This window comes from Pteropus alecto, unplaced genomic scaffold (assembly GCF_000325575.1).
Source record: "Pteropus alecto unplaced genomic scaffold, ASM32557v1 scaffold79, whole genome shotgun sequence".
Classification (NCBI taxonomy): domain Eukaryota; kingdom Metazoa; phylum Chordata; class Mammalia; order Chiroptera; family Pteropodidae; genus Pteropus; species Pteropus alecto.
In genome coordinates this window covers 4,484,482-4,512,273 of record NW_006494612.1, presented here as the reverse complement: position 1 = coordinate 4,512,273, position 27,792 = coordinate 4,484,482, and the positions used below count along the sequence as shown (strand labels likewise).

Genomic DNA, 27,792 nt, shown 5'->3' with positions numbered 1-27,792 from the left:
ATCTAAATTAGCCTAAAAGATTCAGTTTTACTTACTATCCAGGTTCGTATCTGGTTTAAACATCTTTGAGTATGTTTGTAATTCTAGTAAAAATTTTGGATGATTCTTAACTATTTTAATGTATCACACAGGGAATAACTAAAGCTATCATTTGGTGAGCAACTAGTATGTAACAGTTAATTTACTGATACCACCCTCACTTCACCGTGCAGTCTGTATTATACCATTTTTACAGAAGAGAAAACTGAGATTCAGAGAGTTAAGTCACTTATTTAAGATCTGAATAAAAATTAAAATTTTCTGTATCACAGGAAATATTATAAATAAAACAATATATGTATATCAAACCAGAAAACATAGTGGCAACATTTGTGGCAGACAATATTATCAATGCATTAAAAAAAAAAGAAAAAAAGAAAAAAACTCCAACAGATAAAAAAATTGAATACCCCAGTAGAAAAACTGTCAAAGGACTTGAACAGGCAAACTGCATTAAAAAAATAACTCAATGGGCAAGAAGCATATGTAAAATTGTCCATTCTTACTAGTAATAACAAATGCAAAATAAAACCATGAGATGACAGTCTTTTATCCAAACTGGCTAAGGGAAAAGATAAAGTACTCAGAGCAAGTGTAAGTATAGAGAAAAAGAGGCACTGCTGGGAGGAATGCAAAACTGGTACAAGATTTCAGGACAAACGGATAATATGTCATAAAAGTATTAAAAACATGCATATCACATCACCCAGCTATTCCACTCACAGGAATTTCACCTATGGAAACAATAATGATTAACAAAGATGTTCACTGTGACACTGCTAACATCGAAAAATTTTTTTAAAGAATCTAAATGTCCAACAATGGGGAATTTGGTCAAGTAGATTTGTATACAACCATACAATGGACTTTTTGAGTGCAACTTTTCCCTCTTGTCCTGAATTGCAATTAAGGTCCAAAGTTGATGGTTATAAGAACTAGATAACCTCAAATTCTAAAGAACACCATCAATGAGCCACCAATAACAGGATCCAGACTCCTGTCCCAATGGTTAAATGAAGAGGAAAACCAGACCTACTCCAAATGCTCCTTCTCCTTCCTTACATCACATTAGGAGGAGAAAGGGGATCAGGAGACACTGGCGGTTGTGTCTAGTATTTGTGATAAGAGCATTTTCCCTTCCTTCCCCTTAGAAAAGAAGAGGTTGATTTACCCTCCCCAAAAGTGAGTGATCAGGGGACTGGTTACCTAAGAGAATCACTTAGAAAAATTAGGGGAGGCTGAAAGAAGAAAAGACTGGCTTTGGATGAGCAGAACTTTAGCAGGTTGAGAAATCAGAACATGGAAGGTGGGGTGCTAAGCCACAACAAAGCAAACCAGTTTTCACCAAAAACCTTCCAAAGTTTTGGCACTACTACATAAACTTGATGATACAGATGAGGGGTCAGGATGAAAAGTGTTTGAAAATAAGACAAAGGCAGTTCCTTAGATTCTCTCCCTTTACTTGGACATCCAGATTCCTGCACCTTCTCCACTCTAGCTGAAAATGATGAGTTTGTCATCTGGGACAATTTTAACAATGAAGAAAGGGAGAGAGATAACATACTGAAAACCTAGACATTAAACAGTGAAACCAACACTCTTCAGCATACAGAACCCTACCAGCCAAACTTCTATCCTAGGAAGTAGACAGAAATACTGGAAGAAACTGAATAAAAAAGAAAGGTGTGTAGATAGTGACATTTGGAGGTTCTTCGATGTAAACTGACCTGGTACCTTATCACCCTCCAGTGATGCTCACCAATCAATAAAACCCTACCTATGCACACAGAACTTCCAACCAGCTTTTAAATGCCTCATTCTTAAGTGTGAGTGGACAACCAAGTATTTATAGGCCTTTAAGTCTCTAGGATAAAAGATAAAGAATAAAATTAATGGAAGAAAAGATCTTAGAGGAAGCAAAGAAAAAACAGAGACCAGAAGGAGAAAACTATGCTCTGATATACCTAGAGAGAAGAGGATATTTCATCCATAAAGCAAAGGATACTGTAAACTAAAAGAACAATTAGTGCATAAGAAAAAGCTCTAAAAAATGACTGCTAAGTAAAAAATTTAGGAAAGGAATTGAGAGAAAAAGTTGAAGTAATCTTTCAGAAAATATAGCAAAATGACAAACAGATGAAAAATAGAAGAGAAAATCAAAGAATTAGAAGATCAATCCAGAAGGTTCAACATCTAACCAGAAGGAGTTCCAAAGACTAGAGAGGACCAAAAAAAAAAAAGGAAAGAATCAAAGAAAAAATAAAATTAAGTTTCCTAGAACTGAAAGACATGATATTCTAAGTTAAAAGAGTGTGAACACCCAGTACCCACCCTGATGTCATAGCAGCATTATTCATGGTGGCCAAGACATGGAAACAACTGACGTGTCCTTTGACAGATGACTGGATAAAGAAGCTGTGGTACATACATACAATGGAATATTACTCAGCCATAAGAAAAGATGAAATACTGCCATTTGCAACAACATGGATGGATCTTGAGATTATCATGCTAAGCAAAATACGTCAAACAGAAAAAGCTGAGAACCACATGATTTTATGTATATGTGGGATATAAGACTGAAAGCAACATGCAAACAAGTCATGGGCACGGACAACGGTTTAGTGGTTACCAGAGGGAAGTGGGGGAGGGAGGAGGTGGATAGGGTAAAGGGAATGAAATATATGGTGACAGAAAGAAATCTAACTTTGGGTGGTGAATATATAATGTAATATACATATGGTATATTATTGACTTTTACACTTGAAACCAATATAATTTTAATAACCAACGTCACCTCAATAAATTTAATTTAAAAAAAGAATGGGGGGGAGCTCCATTCCAAGATACAGTATCATGAAATATCAAGAAATAAAGAATAAAGAAAGAATATCCTAAAAACGTAAAGAGGAAAAAAGAGGTCAAATATAAAAGGTTAAGATTCATTCACATCAAACTTTGCAACAGCAATAACGGAAACTTGAAGATAATGGTATAGTGTCTAAAATTTTCTCAAGGTACATTATTGTCAAGCTATCCATGCTGACACTATTAATCAAGCAAAATAAAGTCATTTTGAGATAAGCCCTCAAAAAATAAAGTCCCCATGTAATCTTCTCAGAAAGATACTAGTGGGTGTGCTCTATCAGAACACGGAGAAAAGTTCTGCTTCTAGTAGGACCAGGTAAGCTCTGCCCCAACTGCCCTCTTGCTGACAGCAGCTATGAACTCTGTACGAAATACAAAACAGTGAACAGAAGCAGGAGGAATCTGGAGGGGGTTGATATTTGGGAGAAGGGAGATACACAGAGCTGAGTTAACCATTTTTACAGCTTTCACATTGAAGACAATAAAGTCAGCACTGGTCATGACAACTAAAACTCAAACAGAAAACCTGCAGTCTTTCTGGCATGAAGAACCAGAGGAGTGCTGGGGGTAGCCACGCAGCTGGAAAATCAAGGAAATCCCAGAAAATGTGTTTCCAAACTCCCAAAAGGTATTAACCTTGAAAATTCCTGAAATCCTAAATTATTCTGTATTTATCTCAATGCCTTTTCTTCTTTTCAAATAATAATGACTGTCCATAATAATAAACAGCAAATCATTTTTCTATCATAGGGTTATACTAAAAGTTTCAGCAGATTTCTGTAAAATAACAGTATAACAATAAATTCATGGCTTATCACTATTATAAACCAATATATGACAAAATTATATATTTTAATAACATGTAAAAATGGTCTCTACCTGATAGACTTTTGATAGTAGAAAAAAGAAGAAAACATTGATGCAAAATAAATGCAAAATAAAATTATTTTAAAATTTAAATATCTCAAATATTTAATATGTAAATGCTATAATTTTTTAAGTTAAAGGTTTTTTTTTTTTTAATACAAGCATTAGTAACCTTATCTAATAGTCCTGTCTTAACTGGTTGACAAACATTCCAGACATAGGAAAATATCATTTTGCACTGACATTGATCAAATCATTAGAATGTGTTCTAAATCACTTTTTTTTTAATTAATTATTTTTTATGGTGACATTGGTTAACAAAGTCTGGTAAGTTTCAGCTGAACATTTTTGTGATTTTAACAGACAAACAGTAAGGCATATATATATATACACTGTGTGTTCACCACTCATAGTTAGATTTCTTTCTGTCACCACATATTTGACCCCTTTTATCCCATCTACCTCCCCCTGCCCCATCCCCTCTACCCTCTGGTAACCACTAGTCTATTGTCCACGTCCATGAGTCTCTGTTTGTCTGTCCTGTTCACCTGTTGCTTTTAGGTTTATATCCCACATATAAGTGATATCATGTGATTTTCGACTTTTTCTGTCTGGCTTATTTCGCCTAGCATGATTATCTCAAGGTCCATCTGCATTGTCGCAAATGGTAGTATTTAATCTTTTCTTATGGCTGAGTAATATTCCATTTCTAAATCACTTTCAGGTTGGGTGGTGGAGTACATATTGCTTCATATAAGCTCATTTCCTAAGTTAATATGAATCTGGCTTTGTTTACTCACTATTACCTCCTTAAAGGCCCTATTGCCAAATACAGACACATTGGGGGTTAAGGCTTCACCTATAAATTTTAAGGGGATACAATTCAGTCCTTAACAATGAGCATTTGTATAGTTTGCAGTTTGGGGTTTCTATGAATAGTGCTACAACTACATGTCTTTGGTAAACTTACGTATACATGTCTGTTGGGTAGAGAACTCGGAGTAGGATTTCTGCTCATAGGGTAGAACTATGTTCAGCTTAGCGGATGCTGCTGCCAACTGTTTTCTACAGTGGCTGTAGCAGTGGACTCTCTCACCTGCAGTGTACAAAAAGTTCCACTTGTTTCACACCCTTGCCAACACTTGGTATTTTCTATCTCTTCCACTTTAGTGATTATGGTGGGTGCATTATAAATGATTTTAATGTAAGTTGCTTCAAATTGTTTTGGAAGTGGGCAGGGCACAAAAAAATATATATAATTTAATTAATGCAACAGTTAATCCAGAAGGCTTTTCTTAGTAATACATCATTACGATGTACATGAAATTTTAAAATCCCTTCTTAAAACTCTTAAGATCTCCTGACTTTCTTAAGTAGGAAATTTCAAGAATACAACTTTATTGTAAAAATTTCAGCCAGAGAAATGTTTTACTTCAAAATAGGAAAAAAAAATGGTATTAATAATAGAGAAAACTGGAGTTAACAGCCATGAGTCTATGATCCTCTTGTCGCTTTTCCAGTGAAACTATTTAAGAAATACAGCAACATTACCTTACACTAAAAATCTATACTCAGAAATACAACCATGCCTGTGAAGCTCTAAAGAAGAACCAGAGGTAGCTAGTTTAAAAAAAAAATAAAAACAAACAAACGCACACACACAAATATTTGGTGCCCGACTAGCTCAGTTGGTAGAGCATGAGACTTAAAAAAATCAACTGTTTGGGACATAAAACCTAAGGTCAGCAATATGCATATCCAGAAAATAAATGTACAAAAAAATACACAAAGATGTAAATTATTAAAAAACACAAATAGTGATTCAAATTAGACTCAAATTACAAACATAACTTAAAAATATCTCAGCCTAACCAATAAAATTTGAGGGAGGAATGGCATGTGCATGGAAAGCTACATACCAAAGATGACATTAAATTGAATGTAACTTTTTCAGTGTAAAAGGGAGACAAATTCAGTTTTCTTTTAAGGCTACAAGAATATCGTGTCACAAAGCATGGAAGGGAATGTTCTGTTCAGCTTTGTGCAGTTTCATTTTAACCACAAAGAGGCATATCTTAAGGAGGGGTGACTTGGGTAACATCAAAATGACCAGGAGAAAACATAGGCATCAAGCTCAGATGTTATGAATTGTATCCCTTTTCTTTTCATGCAGGGAGACAGAAACATAAGCTCTTACAACTGAGTAGGGATAAAGAACTTGATTTCCTTTAATTGCTCTATCGGGGGGATGCTACTATACAGTTGTCCTTTGTGCAGATAAGATGCAAAACAGAAAATCTGCCTACAGGTTATCAGAAGTTGACCACAGGAAGAGAATTAAAGTCATTTCTGAAGGAAAAGCAGTCACACTTTTCAAATACTTTTTTTTTTTTGCGGGGGGGGGGCGGTGTTGGGGTGTCAGGGGCTCAAACAGAACACAAATTCTTTTTCTTTTATCTATAATGCCCTGATAAAATCCACCCATTTCATTGCTCCCATCACCTTTTGTTAAGCTCAGAAATTACAGTGGAGGGGCAGGTTTCTATTTTCTGTTGAGTAGCACCACTGTGTCTTTAAGTCAGAAAAGCCCTGGACTCAACCAGCATTTCATTGCCAGGAAATTTGGCATCAACTCGTACAGGAATCCTGTGAGTACAGTATCTTGGATTAAAAGCCTGATTGCTTTGGAAGAATAAGAATCATGATTTATTTTTCCATATTAAATTAGTAAACAGAGAGGAAAGTAACCAGTCATTCTTATTTTTAGAAAATTTCTAAAGCTGAAATCAGGCATTCAACATAAAATGTAAAACTTAGTCTCAAGAAATAGAATGTCAAAAAAAGACTTATTATTCCTGGATCATTTTAAATTCTCAACAAAAATTCCCAAACAAGTGGAGGTTTCTAGAAGAGGGTCACACATGAATATAAATGGAAATTAATTTCTTCAAGAACCTCCTACTTCATTATAGTTGACTCAGGGGAACAGAATGCTAACCACACTTTGCCCCTTCATCCCCTTTTAAAAATCAACAGCTTGTTAAGGTATCAACAAGCAGAATAGGGTTGGCTTTCCTTGTTCCCTCTCTCTCCATGTTCTCTATTCCAGAGAGCCAAAGTTGATTCAACGAGGGAGAAATTTCCCCTTCCTCTTAGAGTTCTTGTGCCAAATATCCCTGGCAGTGAGCCTTCTCACTCTACTGATTCCTTGTGCATTCAGGCTGTACAGCTCTTTGTGCTCATACCAAACGTAATGTGGGGCTGGAGGCAGGTCCAAGACTAAGTTGGTTTACACTTGCCTTAATATAAAACAGACTTGGTTGCATTTCAAATCCTGTAGGCTTGTTTTACATAACGGAATCAGTTTTAGGATGGATTTTGTCCTAGTATTTATCTTCCTCTCAATCACTCAAAGGCTTAATTGACTGCTCAGAGATCCATTTCAGTTTCTAAATTTCCCACCCTTCTCAATCACCTGGAGAGTAACTTACCTGGTTCCATTAATCTTGATCTGTGTATAATACAGAAAGTGGGACTTAGCACGTTTTGCTCTCAAATTCCAGGCCTTCACTCCCCCTTCTCAGCCCCAACTCCATATAAAATTTCTATCAATTTATATATTGCATTTCCGCCCAAATAAATCAGTGATGTAACATATAGAATTGCAAGTTGGTAGATCCAAAATTATTTCTTTTTCATAAAATTTCAGAAAGGCTTTATATAGTAAAGATTTTTTTTTTAATAAATAAAAATGAAAAAGAAGCTAAAGAGTATGAAGCTCTAACTCCTCTTCAGGAGAAGAAGATGGTCACATCCATCTGAGAAAGAGAAGCCAGGCATTTTAATAGATAAAAAAACGTTCACAGCAAGTAACTAAAAACCTAGGACTTTTGCCAGATTAGCTTTTCTAATGCTGAAGATTGTACCTTTAGTTATAAATGTGATCTATTTGAAGATGAAATAACAAGACGATAAGAGTTCTAAAGAAATCTAAAAACTTTATTCTGTACTTTTATATGTATAAAGTATACATATTATCTCTTGACATGTACATATTGGGTATATCGCTTATTTACACTTTACTAGATGAGTACAGCCATATAATTGAATACTTCATCAATGTGTTTAGCTAGAAATGGTGGGCCAGCTCTATTCTGGCCCTGTCTGGCCTGCTGAAAAACAAACACACTGATATGCTATTGTCAAATTACACTTCAATAAAGGAATAGAAGATAAAAGGTGTGCTGAGTTGACTGATGAAATCTGATGTCAAAGTATACGCAAGATGAATTTCTTTTGCTGCTGTACCACTTTTTAGGTAATGTTTCAAAGAGTTTCAAACCCTTGAAATTAATTTTAATTTAGTAGTCCTTGAGTTAACACAAGATTAATAAATAATTAAATGTGTGTCTAAATTATGTCAAATAGGACATTTTTGTGATTTTAACAGACAAAATAAACAGCCTAGCTGACTATGCCCTACATGATGTAAAGTAGAAAGCTGTGGGGTTTTTTTTTAGTAAAAGTTATAAGTTTGTAATGTCACAGAGCCTTGCTCATTCATAAAATATCAACAAGCATTCTTATAAGAAAGATACTACTGTGCATCTCCTTTTGAGAACCAATATTTGTTCCCAACTATAGTTTCCCACGTTTTTCCTATAGGTGGCCTTATAGAACAGATTCATTATGATTACTGACCTCTGAATTACCAAAACAGACAGCAACACACAATGTTTCTTTTTGAATTTGAGACATTTCAGTTTGAATGAAACTTTATACTTCTTATAAATACTTCTTCACTAAAAAAAAAAAAAAATGTGTGTGTATGTATGGTGGGAGAGAGAGGGGGAGAGAGAGAACGTTATTAAAAGAATTAAAATGTTACATTAAAATCATTCACTTATATGGAATTAAATAGCACACTCCTAAAGAACCAATGAGACAGACAGATAAATAAATAAATAAATAAATAAAACAAAAGAGAAATTAGAAAATACTTTGAGACAATGAAAATGAAGACACAACATGCCAAAACTTATGGGATGCAGCTAAAGTAGTACTTACAGAGAAATTTATAGCTATAAATGCCTTCATTAAAAAAGAAGAAAAATCTCAAACCAACAACTTAACCTTCTACTGTAAGATTCTGGACAAAGAAAACTAAACCTAAAACAAGTGGAAGGAAGAAAATAATAAGGATTAAAGTGGAAATTAATGAAATATAGAATAGAAAAATATAGCAAATCAACAAAACCAAATGTTGGTTCTTTGAAAAGGTGAACAAAATTAATAAACCATTAGCTAGACGGACCAAGAAAAAAGAGAAGACTAAATTACCAAAATCAGAAATGAAAAAGAAGACATTACTACTGATCTTATGGAAAGAAAAAGTAATATAAGAGGAAACTATTAGCAAATGTATACCAACAAATTAGATAACCTAAACGAAATGGACAAATTCCTAGAAAGACAGAAATTACTGAAATTGACTCAAGAAGAAAAAGAAACTCTAGAGGACAGAAAACTTCCCAACACATTCTACCAGGCCTGTATTACTTGACAAAAACATCACCAGAAGAAAACTACTGACTGATATCTTTTATGAATATAAACACAAAAATCCTTAACAAAATACTAGCAAATTAAATCCAGTAACATATAAAAAGGATTATACACCATGACCAAGTGAGATTTATCCAAGAAACACAATGTTGATTTAAAATTCAATAATAAAAAAGACAAATGGCTCAATTTAAAAATGTGCGACGTATCTAAAGACCTTTCCCTAAGCAGATATACAGTCAACAAGCACACAAAAAAGACGTTCAACACCATTAGCCATCAGAGAAATCAAAATAAAAACCACAGTGAGATGTTATTTCACACTCACTAGGATTGTGTTTAGGTTGAATTGTGTTTCCCCCCCAAAATATGTGTAAGTCCTGATCCCCAGCACTTCAAAATGTGTCTTTATTTGGAAATAGGGTCATTGTAGATATAATTAGTTAAGTTGATGAGCTTGTAATTCAATATGACTAATGTCCCTATAAGAAGAGAAAAGAGACACACAGGAAGATGACCGTGTGAAGACAGATGCAGAGATTGGAGTGACACGTCTACAAGCCAAGGAACACAAAGTATTGATGGCACATAACAGAAACCAGAAGAGGAAAAGAATATGTCTCCCCTACAAGTTTAGAAGGAGTGTGACCCTGTCAAAACCTTGATTTTGGATTTCTGGCCTCCAGAACTGTGAGACAACAAATTTCTGTTGTTTTTTTTTTAAGTCACCCGGTTTATGGTACTTTATAACAACATCCTTAGGAAACTAATATAGATGGCTAGAATCAAAAAGATAGATAATAACAAGTGTTAGCACAGAGAAATGGTAACCCTCATACACTACTGGTGGGAATATGAAATAGTATGACTGTCTTTGAAAAACAGTCTGGAATTTCCTTAGAAGAATAACATAGAATTATCATACCCAGAATTTCCAATCTTAAGTTTATACAAGAGAAATAAGAATAAAAGTCCTCACAAAAGATTGCACATCAATGTTCATAGTAGCATTATTCACAATGGCCAAAAAGTGGAAATAACCCATATGTCCATCAACTTATGAATGGATAAATAAAAGTTGTATACAATGAAATATTATTTGGCAATAAAAAGGAATAAAGTACTGGTACACACTACAACATGGATGAATCTTAAAAAAATTATGTTAAATGAAAGAAGGCAATCACAAAGGGCCACATATTGTTATAATTCCATTTACATGAAATATCCAGAATAAGCAAATCTATAGAGATAGGACGTATACAAGCAGATTGCCTGAGCTGGTTGGAGGGGCAGGGTAGATGTGGGGAGAAAGAAGTGATGGTTAAGAGATACAGAGTTTCTTTTTTGGATGATAAAAATATTTTAAAACATTTAAAACAAAATGGATTGTGATAATGGTTGCACAATTCTGTGAATATACTAAAAGTCATTGAATTATACACTTTAAATAGGGAATTGTATGGCAAGCGAATTATATCTCAATAAAGCTGTTAAATAAAAATAACATTTTTAATCACACCTAACAAAGTTAGCAATAATTTTCCAATATCATGACATATCCAATTAGTGTTTTCATTTCTCTGACTGTCCCATAGTTTTTATTTTGTTTTGTTTTTGTTTCTGTTCTTATAGTCTGTCTGATTCGGGATACAAATAAGTTCCATATACTGCAATTGGTTGATACGTTCTTTAAGTCTCTTTTAAAGTACAGGCTCCCTCTCCATCTTTCCCTCTATTTTTTCTTACTTATTTATTGAAGAAGCAATTTATTTATGTAATTTTAAAAACTCTACAGTCTACATTTTGATGAATATACTCCCATGATGTCATTTAACATATACCATTGCCCTTAATATTGCCTGTAAATTGATCAAATTCAGGTTCCATTTCTATAGCAAATATTGTAGAACTTAAGATCATTATATCCAAATTATGAAAGTTTTGCAAAATGGGGATATTCTAAATCTATTTTACTTCTCTCCTTTTTTCATTTGTTTGTTATCTAGAAAATTTCTATAAAGATAAGATTCTGCCATCAACTATTTTTTGTTATACTGAGGATCAGGTTTTTTAAAACAGACAGGAAAAACACTTGATTCTTTTCTTTCATTTACCCGTTTTCAGGATAATGGATTGGAGACTTCTACTTTTGGCAATGATGAAGTAGCAGGGCCTAGATTTACTCTCCTTTTTAAAACTACATAGTGTCTAAAGTATATGAAACAATGGCTTTAAGAGACTGGTAACAGAAAGCACAGGACAGTGATCTTCGAAGGAAGGGAAACAAATGAGGTGAGCCCCTATTTCCTACTTGGCAAGAGTTTCCAGGCTTCAGAATAGGAAACTCAGCCAGATCCCGAATGGTCTCTGTGAGTTCAGAAAACAAAATTCAGAATTTGGGGAGGCCCTTGGAGCTAGGATTTGCGAGGTAGAATACTAAAAAGAGAGCTACACAGAGAGAAAAATAGATAAATCCATAATTATAATTGAAAATTTCAACACCTCTCTCAATAATTGATAGAGAAATCAGGGGAAAAAATCAGTAAGGGTACAAGCAACTTGAATAACGTTATCAACCAACTTGACCCAAATGACATTTAAGAACACCCTATCGACAACAGCAGAATACACATCCTTTCAAAACACACAAGAAACATGTTCCAAGATACATCATATTCCGGGCCATAAAACAAGTCTCAATAAATTTAGAAGATTCAAACCATACTATATAGGTTCTTAGGCCATAATGAATTTAAATTTGGGAATCAGGAACAGAAAGAGGTATAGAAAAATCAGCAAATGTTTGGAAGCTGAACAACACACTTCTAAATAACCCATGGGTCAAAAAACAAATCGCAAGAGAAAGCATGACATATTAAAATGTATGAGACGCACTTAAAGTAGTACTTAGAAGAAAATTTATAGCATTAAAATGTTTATGTAAGGGGAGCAGAAAATTTTTTTAAAAATCAAAGACTTAGGTTTCTATCTTTAAAAAACCAGAAAAAGAGCAAATTTAATCCAAACTAAGCAGAAGAAAGTAAATAATAAGAAGTGTGAAGAATTCAATGAAATAGAAAACAGAAAGCTAATGGACCTTCATAGGCCAGAAAAATTTAGAACTTCAAATGAGAATATGCTATTTTGTCTTCTGTTTTGTGCAACTGCTTCTACATGGATATGTCTCTGCATCCTATGCTGCTAAATAAATTGTATATTCTTCAACTGTGTATTTTCCTTTCAATACCATCACTGCTCCATTGTGACACTATGCAAACTAGTGTCAGAAATTGGAATGATATGATGTAAAAGATACATGAGAGAATTCATGGAACTGAAGGGAAAAGGAGCATAGCAGGCCAATATTTAGCATAAGTTTATAAAAACTTTGTTATAGATGAGAAATAAACTGCTTCAATGGGGTATGTATACCACCTGCTAGGGGACTAGACAGTCTAGTACATGGAACCGAAACAAATTACAGTCTAAAATTACGGGGGCTAGACTTAACAATTTTCATGTTGCTTCTATTGGTAGTTGTTTTAGAAGTTCTTCAGTGGGAATTGAAAGAGGAAATGATGGGGCTGGTACTCTGGTAAAAACAAAACAAAACAAAACAAAACAAAAAACTAAGACTGAAACTACAGATTTCAATGTCTGGGCACAAACACCTGGAATGGTAATGATGGGGGATGGCGATGTCCTAGTGACTACTGAACCAGAGGGTGGCAACTTTCCAGGCAGACGACAGATCTCTGCCAAAGTTTAGATATGAGAAGGTGTAACAATCGAACTAAGAAATGTCTTAAATTTTCATTGATCTGTTTCTCTCAGCTGAGGGTGGAAGTGTGTGTATAGGGAATACCACAAACAAGAAACAAGAAGTTACTGACTGTGGGGAAGTATGTTTTAACTTATATGAGCTCCAGTCTTTGTTTTCACAGACCTTCTAAAACAGAGCAATAACCTTGAAGCTGCGTGATTTTGGCCAATAAACTTTTTTATTTTTGATAGTGTTCAAAGATACAGTTTCAGAAATGAATTTCCCAAGTAGAAGATTAAGAGTACTTGATACATGAAACTTCTGCTGATAAAAGTATTTAAGGAAAAACTTCTTTTTAAATCTGTTCAAAAGATGGATAAAAGGATGTACTATATTAGACAGGTAAAAATACGTGAATGTTGGGACTGTGTCTGAAAAAGTTGTAACATATTTTTCATCATTTTCAGTATGGTCCATAGTCTACATATACATAAAATTGAAATGGTCTTGAAACAACTTAATTGAAGTATTAAATAACTGAATTACATGTTCAGATATAACTTTATTGGATGACTTTGGTGGATAGGAGCCAAATGAAACAAAAGGAGAAAGCCTGGCTTCTTTAAAGTTAAAAGCCTGGTAAATGTCCCCTGTTGGGAGAAATGGCCCTCCATGAGTCTCTCACTCACCTATATATCTTGCTGAGTATGCCAAGAATGCAACGCCCTAACCATTTCTCAAGGTTGTATTTGCAGTGAGAAACTTTGAGGGATAAGTCAATGTATACCTTGAGACAAAAAGAAGGCTTGCTTACTTCTGCCTTAAAATAGTATATTCCCCAAACTCAGAGTTCCTGTCCTATAATACAATTCACTGCCTATGCAAGCATCCATCTGGACCCTTGGCAAAACTCAATCCCCTTCCCAATGGGACTATGGGGTAAGGAGGGAACTAACACAACATGCTCTCTGTGCCAAGAATAATAAAATCCTTTGTTTCTAACTCAGGTCTCTTGTGTCTTCTGCCAGCATCCATAAAATAATAACAGGTAAACTGATTAACTCATAAGCAAGGTAAAATTGAATTCCAGGTCCAACACCTCCCCCTCTCTCTTTTGGGTCAGTTTAAAATCTTCGACTGAGGCCATGGCTTCTATGTTGAAGGTGGGGTGTTTTTAGGTGAGTATAATGGAGATAGGGTGTTTGCATAGGAACAATATGCAGTTCCTTCAATAAACTTAGTAGAAAGAAGCTGTATGATTCAACTTGTGAATGAAAAAGGAAAAGAGACAGAAATGGAGGGTGAGTCCAAGGTGATCTGACCTCCTCTCGCACAGAAACCATAACCATTCACAGAAGTGACAGTAAAATGGCCTGGGGCACATCCCACATATGCCTCAGTAGTGCTATTTCCTGTCTGAGAAGAGCTGCTCAGTGCGTATATAAGATAATAACCTCTAGTGTCACCTGCTCCCAAGCAGAGAGCTAATCTGAAGCAGTTTAATTCTCTGGAAGGCATGAGATGGGGCTACTCTTGGCAAACACCAGGCAACACAAAATAAATAACTGGTCCAAGCCTAATACTTGGCTGACTTGTTTGGATTTAGGCAAACTATATTCCAGACATGGGGATCTTATTGAGCCCAATGCACTCAGCAACCAGGAGGAAAATAACTTTGTGCTCACTTCTGGGGAAACCATGCTGTTACAGCAAAAAGAAAAACTGGACAACCATCGGATATTTTAATTTATGCAAAAGGTTGGGTATCTGGCACACACGCTCTCTGTGGCTTGTAACTTGTAACTTTCAATTCTCTGAGTTTGTTTCATATTAGTTTGACAACTTCTTGGGATAGGCTAAAAACACCTGGAACTTATTATAAAGGTACTGTAAGATTTCTAAATTCAATGTGATATAAAACTACAAATGAAGTAAATTACATACAAACATACAATACCTTGTATAAATTATGTCTTATGTGAACCAGACAATATTATAAACCATAGAAAATATTCCATGTTAATTTTTAGGGTAGTTTTTAAAATCTAATAATTCTTGATATTATTTGGATTATATTTGGGGACATTTTTTAATGGCTTTTCAAAAGTTAGACTAATAAAATATTGAGTTAATGAATATTTCTATTTAGTTAAAGATCATATATGGGATTCTGCTTATATCAAATTCTGAGATAGTGCCTGGTGCCCCTTGGAAGGGAGTTAGAAATTTTGTTTTTGTTTTTAGCCAGCTGGGATTCTAGTGAAATCGACAAGGGGGTAGACTGGACTGGATTTTCAGGAACCAATTCCAGATGTTTAAATAGAGGGTAACAAAATAAACACATGCTTTAACAGGGCAACATACAGCATAGCACATTAAATTTCCCCCACTGTTATGGGGGAAAATTAATGTTCTCCTATAAGATAAAAAGAAATCTAATTAAATCAGAAATGTTAATATGACCCCAGGGCATTGTCTTTTACTCTGCCTTAAAAGAATTGTACCCTACGGCTCATGTGAAACTATAAATTATATCCCTAGCACCCCGTCTTGGTACTTAATATTATTCTCACACTTCTGAGATTATTTTAATTCCTAACTCTCCTTAGGGACACACATCTGCTTTACCTTCTGACTGACTGAAGTGTGTCCCCAGGCTCTCCTTGGTTACCAAACTATGGTAAAGCCATATTAAATTCATGACCAAATCTACCTTCCTTGAGGATTAAATGAAGTTATATATGTTTTAAGAAAGGGGTTCCAGAGCTTCATGGCATCTTTTGTTTTCCGGACTCTGTCTGAGATGTTGTTAGATTCTGTTTTCCTCCTATGTGCGTGTTTTAGTTTTATTGCATTAGAACTGCATTACTTTTAGAAGGAAGAGGAAGAAGTAACCCAAGATTGGTCAGAGAGAAAATGGCTATGCATGCTCCAAGCAGAAACAGTCTTTCCACCTCCTGTAAATTCCACTGAGACCTCTCTAGCACTACAAAACAAATATGATTTAAACCCACATTACCATCTTTATTTAAGGAACTTCCCATTAGAAAATGTTTTAATTCTTCCATATACAGATATGTTTTGTGAGAAAAAGGGAACAAGGATTACCTTCTTTAAAGAATAAGGAGAATAATAATAATTTAATTTCTAAATACCATACATCTGGAATATCAGTAAATAGGTAGCAAAGAATCAGGGAAAGTTTGTGAATATCAGGAAAATAAAAAGTCCAGAAAACACAAACATGAAAGAAACTGGGGGAGAAAAAGTCTAAGTTAAAGCAGAAAAAAAGTGCTATAAGAATTTTTTTAAATTATAAAGTACTTTAAAGACAAAGTACTTAAGGGTAGATGAAGAACCTCCTATAAATAATCATCAGAATCTGAATAATAAATGGAAATAGTCCCCTTGGTACAGTGTAAAGGATGCAATTTTAATTATGTGATTTTTCTAGCTAATTTCTGCTTCAAAAACAGTAAAGTACTTCTGCTTACAAGGTGGCAGAGACGAGAACTTTTCTGAACCTCTCATATGCACGTTATCATCAAAATTTAAATTAGCAGAAACATGCCTTTGAGTTAAATCACAATTAGCCCTTAGACAGTTCTATTTACTGGAAAACCACTCTGTGCCAAACACTGGCAGCACGCACTAAACAACAGTTTACATTTGTAAAGCACTTTTTCCTTTTCAGGTTCTCACAAATAACATTTTAAAACAAACTATATTTGTTTTTCAGCACTAACTGCATGTGCTGAAGACATTCATTATAAATTGGACCTATTCAGGAGAGTTTTTGTTTTTAAAAGAAAAAGAGAGGAAGTGGAATATAATCAATAATATTGTTATGCTTGTACTGTGACAGATGATCACTAGAATTACTGGGGTGATCACATTGTAAGGTATAAAAATGGTGAATCACTATATTGTACACCTAAAACTAATATAACCAATATAAGAATGTATATCAACTATACTTACATCAAAAAAAATTTTTTTAAAAGACAAAATGTACCCACTTGTACTTGTATACATATATTTTACATAGTTATGAACGGAAGTCAGTCAACAATGATAAATACAAACAGATTGTCTGAAAAAGAGAAAACAATTTTCGGGGTACAGAAATGGCACATTTTTCAGAAGATGTCCACAAATAACTAATTACTTTAGCACAATGAAGATATTCTCTTAATACTAGAGTGTCTTATAAGAGGATACTCATTACTTTCTAACCATCTGTCATCACTCCTCCCCAAAAAACTAATTAGGGTTTCATCCAATCACACATTATAAATCATGCAAATGTGGATGGCAAAAAAACATAGTTTAAAGAAGTTAATATTATAACATTTTGTATTTTAAAAACCACAGGCTTCAAAACTAGCCTTTCATGTTCTAATAATTACCCTGCTTTTTTTTTTTTTCATCTTTTCCTGATTAACTATTAGACAGCAATCTTAGAAAACCAAATTAAAAAGAAAAACTTACAGGTAGTAGAGTTTTCCTGCAGCAGGAAGTCTCCTTTTCCGGTAATCTACCCCAGAGTCTAGCTGGACTGTATTACAGTACTCCTACAATCCAAACACATAAAATACCTTTTTAAACAAGTGTTGGCTTACAATTATAACCTTTCTGGTATCCTATTTTTAATTTTTGAAATTTTCTCAATAAAATAATATAATGAGTTTAGGACAAAACACTAGAGCTCACGTAAGAATCATAAAAGTCGAATATTAAATATCTAATGAGCCAAAAAAAATCAGTTTAAAAGATTTGAAGCATGTCTTCCTGAAAATTTGCTAAAACAATTCTGTCAGCAAATTCCCCATATAACTGCTCTACATTTTGTTAAAATCCTAATTTCTATTACCAGGAAGTAAGAAGTTGGAGGCAATCAGAAAGAATAATTCATGGGGCTTAAGTATCACAGTGGGAGAGACAGTTTAAGAGAGTTGGACCAGAACATCTGTATCAACATTTTAAATAAGGTAATCATTCTAAAGTGATAGTATATGTACATCTGTCCTTAACTTCTAAATGACTGCCAATGCCCTTTGTCCCTTAGTTCCCTCTCCAGCTATCAGTGTCTTCAAGTTCTTTCCTGATGTGAATACCTCTCTTCAACCCGAGCTGTCCTGTGCCATTAATGTCCTTCTCTTCTCCCAATTACTCTTTCCTTTCTATTGCCCACTCAGGGTGCATACGTGCATAGAAATTCACACACACGTGCATGCTCATACACATACCCTAAAACTCTCACTACAGAAGTATATGAACTTTTGCTACACCTATCTTGGTCAGTTGGCTTCTTTTTGCTGGAGGAGTGGGGATGTATATTGATAGATAGATAGATAGATAGACAGACAGACAGACAGATAGACAGGTAACATTTACAGGCTGATCTGTTATTCATGCAAAATGAAAATTGCTTTATGAAAATTCATGAGGAAAAAATTATATTTTAACAACTTCACTACTTTTATTAATGAAAAATTGTATTTGGGTGCCAAGGTAATTATGGCAGACTATTTTCCAAAGATGGCTGCAATAGTCTCTCCATCCCAACATGTTGTGACATTAGCACTCCAATCATCAAGAAATGGGGTCTATATCTCACTCCTTCGAGTCTTGTGACTATAGTGAAAATGATACTATGTAATAATATCCTGAGTGACACTCAAGGTAGCTTCTTACTTGTTGGCTGGGACACTTGCTCTAAAACCCTACACTGCCAGGTAAGTATCGAACTGCCTGATGGCAATCATGTAATGAGAGAGCTTACAGTGGCCCATAGAGAGAGCCAATCTGGAGAGGCCCTGAGATGACATGAAGAGAGAGGTGTCTAACCAGTCCTCAATTGTTCCAGTCATAGCCATTATGGTACTAAGGGGGCCAGAATTACCAGGTAGCCTTTCTCAAATTCCTGACCCACAAAAACCAAGAGAGATAATGAAGTACATTATCTTAAGCCTCGAAATTTTGCAGTCATTTATTGTGCAGCAATTACCAGAACAGTAATATCTGGGCGCACTTGAGATGTACCAACATTCTTCCTGCTTGAAACTGCATCCAGGTTGTAGTGCTATGCCTGGGCTGAAGGCTGTTTATTTATCACGTGCCCTACAGGGAGGAGACAGTATATAGCTGAGTGAGGATGCATTTCCCCTCCTCCCAGGCTGCAGCTGCTACAGGCTCAGGGAAGTAAAATAGGGTGATTAACCATCCCCCCTAGGACTGAGTTTTCCCAAGACTGAGAGATTTTTCTGGATGCAGGACTTTCAGTGCTAACACCATGACAGTCTTGGACAAACTGGGACAGCTGGTCACCCGAGGAATAAAGACCCAGAAATCTAGGCTGCAAGGCTGAAATAGGTTTAGCATTTTGATTTATACAATTGACCCTTGAACAAAACAAGAGTTAGGTGTGTCAAACCCCACACAGTCAAAAATTCATGTATAACTTTTGACTCCCCAGAAACTTAACTACTAATAACCTACTGTTGACTGGAAGCCTTACCAATACCATAAACAGTCAATTAACTCATATTTTATAAGCTATGTTTTTATAATAGAGTAAGCTAGAGAAAATGTTATTAAGAAAATCATAATGAAAATACATTTATAGTATTTATTGAAAAAATCCCCTTATAAGTAGACTCATGTAGTTTAAACCTGCGTTGTTCAGGAGTCAACTAAATATTAGCAATTGTGAATTTGAGTACTATAAAATGATCCCCAAGAAGAAGCTGGTCCTCTGTGGAAACCTATAAAGCTGAGCTTTTGAACCATGTATGTGAAAAGCAACCCCTTCACCTAACAAAGTCATGCCTCCCTACAGTGCTTAACCTGAGCAGCCAGTTGGCCTCCCTATACAGACATTCCTAGTTCATCATTCGAAGTCATTCCAACACACTTCCCAGGCTTCACTCTCAGAACTCAGGCCCTGTAACCCATTTCATCAGAAAAAAATACAGTATCGCCCAAATACATGTATTCCACTCTCCCCTTGCCTCAGATGACTGTAAAAAATAAAAGGGATAGCCCTATATTTTCTTCTCAATTTTGAGTAAAGTACTAAACCTGGGAAAAGAGATACTTCCTCTCCCTTGTCCATGCTATAATTGGAGGTGCTCGGCCACTCAGTACAAAAAGCAAGAGAGGTTCTTGATTAAGCAACACTTCTTACTCTCTTCTCTGAGGGAAATTTGTCCTGGTATGGTTAAGGGCCAATTATTCATAAGCTACCTGTATCACAGACAATATAATAAATAGTATAGTAATATATTCACATATTTCCCCAGGTTCTCTATTTCTTTTAAACCACAATTTATCTTATATAACTCAGTATTCTTAATTTACTAAAAAAAATTTTTTTTTTTTGCTATTAAAAAAAAAGGTTAATGGAAGTTATACAAGCTTCGATTTCACTTTCTGAGTAACTAACTTCTCTCTCATATGAGTGATTAAGCTCTACCAAATGATTGCATTTGTACATTCACTAATCACCACCGAGGAATACCTAATCAACAGCAAAAGAACCATAACCAAAGCCCTTAGGTGTTAGTTCTTAATTGTCTGAAAAATAGTAACACTCAGTTTATATTTTTAAAGAAAAATAAACCTCCAATTTTCAGGTTTTATTCTCTTAAGCTAGATTCTTCAAAAACATTTTGCAGAGGGTGGAGGAGGGTGAAAGCTAAGATATTTCCAAGTTGAGAATGAATTTAGTCATAAGGGTATGATCGCTAAGTAATTTCCTAATTTCCAAGGATGTTTACAAGACCTGTGACCTCTTATCATCAGCCAATTCAAATGCATAAAACTAATCAGCCACCAAACAAAATTGTATTTTAAAATCGTTTGTATATTTATGTACACAAAGGACAAATACAGTTACTCAATCTAAAAATGCAATTAGGAAGTTTGGGGAGGAAAAAGGAGGAGGTTAACACACCCCTGGGAACATATTCAAGAGTCAAAGGCCTTCGACTCTGTAAAGAAAAATGTAGTACTAAAAGAACCATGTTCCAGCAGTTTGCATTTTCCTCAAGACCTATTATTTGTATTTTTAGCAATTCTGAATAATATCACTAGAAAAAAGAGCCATCTCACAAAATAACTTTACAAGGCTTCTACTCTGCCTTTGCCCTTCCCAGATGGAACAAAAGAATAAACATTGTGGAGAAAATTCTTTAAAACTATAACATATCAACCTTGTGAGCAAAGACTGAGATAATAAAGATGTGCTCCACCAAAAAACTATTAGAAACAATAAATTAATACAGTAAAGCTATAGGATACAAAATCAATGTACAAAAATCCATTGTGTTCCTATACACTAACAATGAAATTTCAGGAAAAAAATGAAAAAAACAATCCCATTTGCAATGTTAACAAAAAGAATAAAATACTTAGGAATAAACTTAAACAATGTGAAGGATCTATATATTGAAAACAGCATTACTGAAAGAAATTATTTTAAAAAGGATATTCTATATTCATGGATTAGAAGTATTAACATACTTAAAATGACCACATTACCACAGGACAAACAAACAGAGATTCATGGACATGCACAATGGACTAGTGGTTACTAGAGGGGAGGGGAGAGGGTGGAGGGAAAAAAATAAATAAATAAAATGTTAAAAAATGTTAAATAGAAAAAAAATTAAATTAAAAAAAAATGACCACATTACCTAAAGCAATATGTAGATTTAATGCAATCACCAACAAAATCCCAATGGCATTTTTCAAAGAAATAGAACAAAAAAATCATCAAAATTGTATGAAACCATAAAAGATTCCGAATAGCCAAAGTAATCCTGAGAAAAAAAGAACAAAGTCAGAAGCGTCACACTCCTTGACTTCAAATTATACTACAAAGCTACAATAATCAAAACAGTATGGTAGTGGCAGAAAAACACACAGACCAATGGAATAGAATTGAGGGCCCAGAAATAAACCCACATGCATAAGGACAACTGATTTTCTACAAAGGAGACAAAAGCATACAATGGAGAAAAGAAACCTTCTTCAATAAATGGTGCTGGGAAAACTAGAAAGCCACAGGCAAAAGAATGAAATTAGACTGCTATTTGATACCATACATAAAAATTAACTCAAAATAGATTGAAGACCTAAATATAAGACCTGACACAATAAAATACATAGAAGAAAACATAGGTATTAAATTATGGATCTTGGTCTCAGAGAGGATTTTATTAATTTTACTCTAAAAGCAAAGAAAGTAAAAGCAAAAATAAATGAATGGGATTATATCAAACTAAAATGCCTCTGTACAGCAAAAGAAATCATAAACAAAAGAAAAAGACAACTAACAAATGGGAGAAGGTATCTGCACACCATACTTCTGATAAGGGACTAATAACCAAAACATAAAGAACTGATACAAGTCAACAACAACAACAAAAAAACAAAAAGTCCAATTAAAAACTGGGCAGAAGACCTAAACAGACCCTTTTCTCAAGAAGACATATAAATAGCTAACAGATATATGAAAAAATGATCAGTTTCACTAGCTATAAGAGAAATGCAAATCAAAACCACAATGAGATACCACTTCACCCGTTAGAATGGCTACTATCAATAAGACAAGAAATAACAAGTGCTGGAGAGGATGTAGAGAAAAAAGAACCCTCATACACTGCTGGTGGAAATGTAAACTAATACAGCCACTATAGAAAACAGTATGGATGTTCCTCAAAAAATTAAGACTAGAATTACCACATGACCCAGCAATCCCTTTTCTTGGGTATCTACCTGAAAATTTTGAAAACATTTATTCGTACATAAAGATTTATGTACTCCTGTGTTTACTGCAGCATTATTCACTATAGCCAAGACAGGGAAACAACCTAAGTGTCCTTCAATGGATGATTTAATAAAGAAGATATGGTACATATATACAATGGAATATTACTCGTAAAATGAAATACTGCCATTTGTGACAACACAGACAGATCTTGAGAATATCATGCTAAGCAAAATAAGTCAGATGGGAGAGGACAAGGAACATATGATTTCATTCATATGTTGGATATAAAACAAAAAGCGACAAAAGGAGAAACAAAACAAACAAGAAAACCTCATAGACACAGACAACTGTATGGTGATTAGCAGGGGGGAAGGAGAGTAGGGAGAGGTTAAAGAGGATACAGAGGGTCAAATATATGGTGGTGGAAGGAGACTAGACTTTGGGTGGTGAGCACACAATGCGATATACAGATGATGTATTATAGAATTGTACACTTAAAACTTATATAATCTTATTAACTAATGTCAGCCTAATAAATTTAACTAAAAAATATCTGCCTACTTTAAATACCCTTTATTATAAAAGTAATATTGCTTACTATAGAAAATTTGGATAAAGAGAAAAAATGACATAATTTAAGTTTTATGTCTTATTGAAGTGATTACATTAAGTAGGAATTTAAAGGATCAAAATTATTGAAATTTTTCTTGACAATATTCAACTGATTGGTTTTATAAATTTTTAATAAGTAAGCATAAAAGGAAAAAATGGCTGAGACTTTTTCTAGTTCCAAGAAATAAAATATTTAAATAACTAAGATCTATCTTTTTACTTAATGCTCTAAAAATTTGTTTTTTAAACTAAAAAAGTGATCTATGCTCATTGTAAGAAATTCAAATATTAAAAGAATAAAAGTTGAAAAGAAAATCTATCCTCTTCTCAGAAAAAAAGGTTGCTTGTAGCTTATATCTTTCAAGTTTTTCCTATACATATAGAGGTGATAGATATATCATACACATAGTTCTAAGCTTAATTCTTTTTGATATATTGAAATTTCTATGAGAGAAATAACTAGATTTAAATACAGGAAAGCTGTATTGCATACTGTACTATTTCGTTTGCTAAGAATACACTTCTGTAAGTAAATGACAAGTAAAAAGTAAAGAAAGTTAGTGAACCAAAAAAAAGGGTGGGAGACCAGGTGGGGTGTCTTTTTTTTGAGGGGTGGAGGGGCTGGGAGAGGCAGGTATACGTTCAGATATACACTAAAACAGCTTTATATTCTAAGATAATTGCTTCAGTCTCATTTAAACTAATTATGTAGTACAACTTATAAACTTAAGCAATGATATATAAAAATTCAATACATAAACTTCTGCATATTTTAAGCTTTTTACAATTTAGATATAACATAAAGGCAGAAAAGTACACAAATTATAAATGTCCAACTCAATCAAGAAATAAAACATCACTAGCACCTCTGAATACTCACTAGTATATTCTCTTCTACCTCCCCAAAGGTAACCAGTATCCTGATTCCAGCACCATAGAATTTTGCCTGTTTTTAGAACTTTGTGTAAGGGGAATCATACGGTATGTACTCTTTTATGATCATGTTCCTTCCTGTTCGTGAGATTCAGCCGTCCATGTTGCATATAGTTGCAGTTTGTTGATCGTATCCACCATGCGAATACACTACAATTTCTTGATTCATTCTACTATTGATGGACATTTGGGTTGTTTCTAGATATTAACTCTTTCAAATAATGCAGCCACGAAACTTTTGCATGTGACTTTTAGTGCCCACGTGCACATGTTCTCATTGGATATATACATAGAAGAAAATGCTGGACCAGAGGGTAAGAGTATGCTCAGCTTTAGTGAATACTGCATTTTCCAAGGAGATCATACAACTTATACTCCCACCAATAGTGTAACAGCATAAAGAAACAATTAATTTTTGAACACTGACCTTGTATCCAGCAGTCATAGAAACTCTTCTTAATGTAATATTTTTGCATACTGATTTTCAGGGTAATACTAAAGATGTTCCCTATATTTCATAAGTATGTTACATTGTTTTATATAACAAAAATGTACACTTAGGGTTTAGCAAGACCCCTGAAAATTCAATATGTATTTTGATTCAACCTAACAAATACTGGGCACTACATGCCAGGCACTTCCCTGGTTACTGGAGATATAATAATGAATAAAATACAGCTTTAGCTCTGACAGTATGATTAGTATTCAGATATTTACCTCATGTTATCATTTTCTTCTGCTCCTAATCATGGACAAAATTTTTCAGAATTGATAAGTCCTCTGTTAATTGTCTAACTGTGTGATTTTAGCTTGTTACTTAACCTCTCTGGATACCAGTTTTCTCCTCCATAATATAAAGGAATTGAATTATGATCCTTTTCAGCCTAAAATTCTTAACACTATTGCTGAAGTTCTCTCACTGCAGACCGTGGGCAAATTCTTAACACTATTGCTGAAGTTCTTTCACTGCAGACCATGGGCTCTTTGTCACGACACATACCTTCTATGTTCAGAATAAGAGAACAAAAGTTCAAAAATTCCACCATCTGTAAATATTTTGGTAATTACAATTTAGCAATAACCCTTTGCTGACTCAATATGTACAAAAAAATCCAATAAAATTCCCAGAGCATCATACTTCAACTCCACATGATTTCTTGTCATTTATTTATTTATACCCTGCTGTGTTCTAGAAGGGTTAATATGGCTTCTTAAAAAGATATTATCTTGCTATTTGTAAATTCAATTTCACCATTTAATTTTCAATGTTAGCTAATACACAAGTAAAGAGTAATTTGACAAAAGCTAACAAAGCTTTAATTGCATAGAACTTTTGTTCCATTTCTAGGAGTCTATCCTACAGAAACATTGACTCATGTGACTAAAATACATTTGTAGACAGATTTTTTAAAGCATTATTTGAAAAGTAAAAAACTAGAATAAACCTAAGTATACAAAAATAGCAGATTATTTTAAAAATCAAAGCACTATAGACTAGTGGTTACCAGTAGGGGGTGGGGGGAGGTAGACGGAGTAAAGGGGGTCAAATATGTGGTGACAGAAAGAAATCTAACTATGGGAGGTGAACACACAGTGTAAATATATATATGCCTTACTGTTAAAGTGCAGATGAAACTTATTGGATTTCGTTAACCAATGTCACCACACAAAAAAATAAATAAATAAATTTTAAAAAGAAAAAAAAGATGAGTGAATTGGGGAAAATAAATAAATTAATTAAATTAAATAAAAATCAAACCAGCCATTTAAAAGAATGACACTTAGGTTGTTTCCATGTCTTGAATATTGTGAATAATGCTTCAAGAAACATGGGAGTGCAGATATCTCTTCGAGACAGTGATTTCATTTCCTGCAGATATATACTCATAATTAGAATTGCTGGATCATATGCTAGTTCTATTTTTAATTTTTTTAGGAACTTCCTTACTGTTTTTCATAGTGACTGCACCAATTTACAGCTCCATCAACAGTGTACAAGAGTTTCCTATTTTCTACATCTTCTCCAACACTTAATCTTGTTTTTTTATGGGCAGCCATTCTAACAAATATGAGGTGATATCTCATTGTGTTTTTAATTTGCTTTTCTCTTATGATCAGTGATGTTGAACATCTTTTGATGTACCTGCTTGCCATTTGTATGTCTTTGGGACATACAGTTCCTGTGCCCATTGTTTGAAATCTACTATTACTGCATTGTCTATTTCTCCTTTCGGATCTGTTAGTATTTGCTTAATATATTCAGGTTCTCTGATGTTGGGTGCTTATATATTTGTGATTGTTATATCTTTAGATGAAGTGACCCCTTTATCATTATATAATAATCTGTTTGCCTCTTGTTGTAGTTTTGGACTTAAAGTCTATTTTGTCTAATATATATATAGCTATCCTTGCTCTCTCATGGTTTCCATTTGCATGGAATTATCTTTTTCTATTCCTTCACTTCTAACCTATGTGTTCTTAAATCTGAAGTGAGTCTCTTGTAGGCAGCATATAGTTGTCTTTATTTTTTTAATCCATCCAGACATCCTATGCCTTTTGATTGGAGAATTTAATCCATTTATTTACAGTAATTATTGATAGTAAGGACCTACTAATGACATCTTATTAACTGTTCTCTGGCTGTTTTGTAATTCTCTCATTCCTTTCTTCCTCTCTTGCTGCTTTTCTTTACGAACAGATAGATGATTTTCCACAGTGGTATGCTGTGATTTCCTTCTCTTTACCTTTTGTGAATCCACTCTAGGTTTTTGCTGTGAGGTTACCATGAGGCTTACATAAAATACAAAAACAGTTTATTTTACAATAACAACTTCAACTGCATTTAAAAACTGTACCCTCTTACTACCCCTTCCTTTTTTGTTTTTGATGTCAAAATTTACCTATTTTTATATTGCATATTCATTAACAAATTATTGTAGCTATAGGTATTTTGAAACTCTTGTCCTTTAACCTTTATACTAGAGTTAAGTGGTTAATATATCACCTGATATTACAATATTAGAGTCTTCTGAATTTGACTAAAGATGGACCTGATTTATGATGATTCTACTTACAGTTTTTCAACTTTACTATTGTGTGAAAGAAATATGCATTCAGTAGAAACCATACATCAAATTCTAAATTCTGATCTTTTCCTGGGGTAGCAATATATGAACAATATTCTTCTGTGATGCTGGGTAGCAGCAGTGAGCCCCAGCTCCCAGTCAGCCACACAATCATGAGGATCAGCAATCTGTATCTACAGCATACTGTGTGCCAACATTTTCTGGATATTGCGTTTTGTGTTTTCACATCCTACCATATCTACAAAATTCCCATGTGTGTCTCCTACTTCTGGTGAGAA

The 27,792-nt window shown here is 34.1% G+C and overlaps 1 protein-coding gene across 5 annotated transcripts in view; it reads right to left on the bottom strand.

Annotated features, from left to right (window-relative positions):
* AFG1L (AFG1 like ATPase) overlaps positions 1 to 27,792 on the bottom strand; it is a 168,560-nt gene that overhangs the window by 32,198 nt on the left and 108,570 nt on the right. For all 5 annotated transcript variants that reach the window (XM_025042398.1, XM_025042401.1, XM_025042400.1 and 2 more), the window contains one exon: positions 17,597 to 17,679. In XM_025042398.1, coding sequence (XP_024898166.1) covers positions 17,597 to 17,679 — 83 coding nt within the window. The remainder of the gene's footprint in view (positions 1 to 17,596; positions 17,680 to 27,792) is intronic.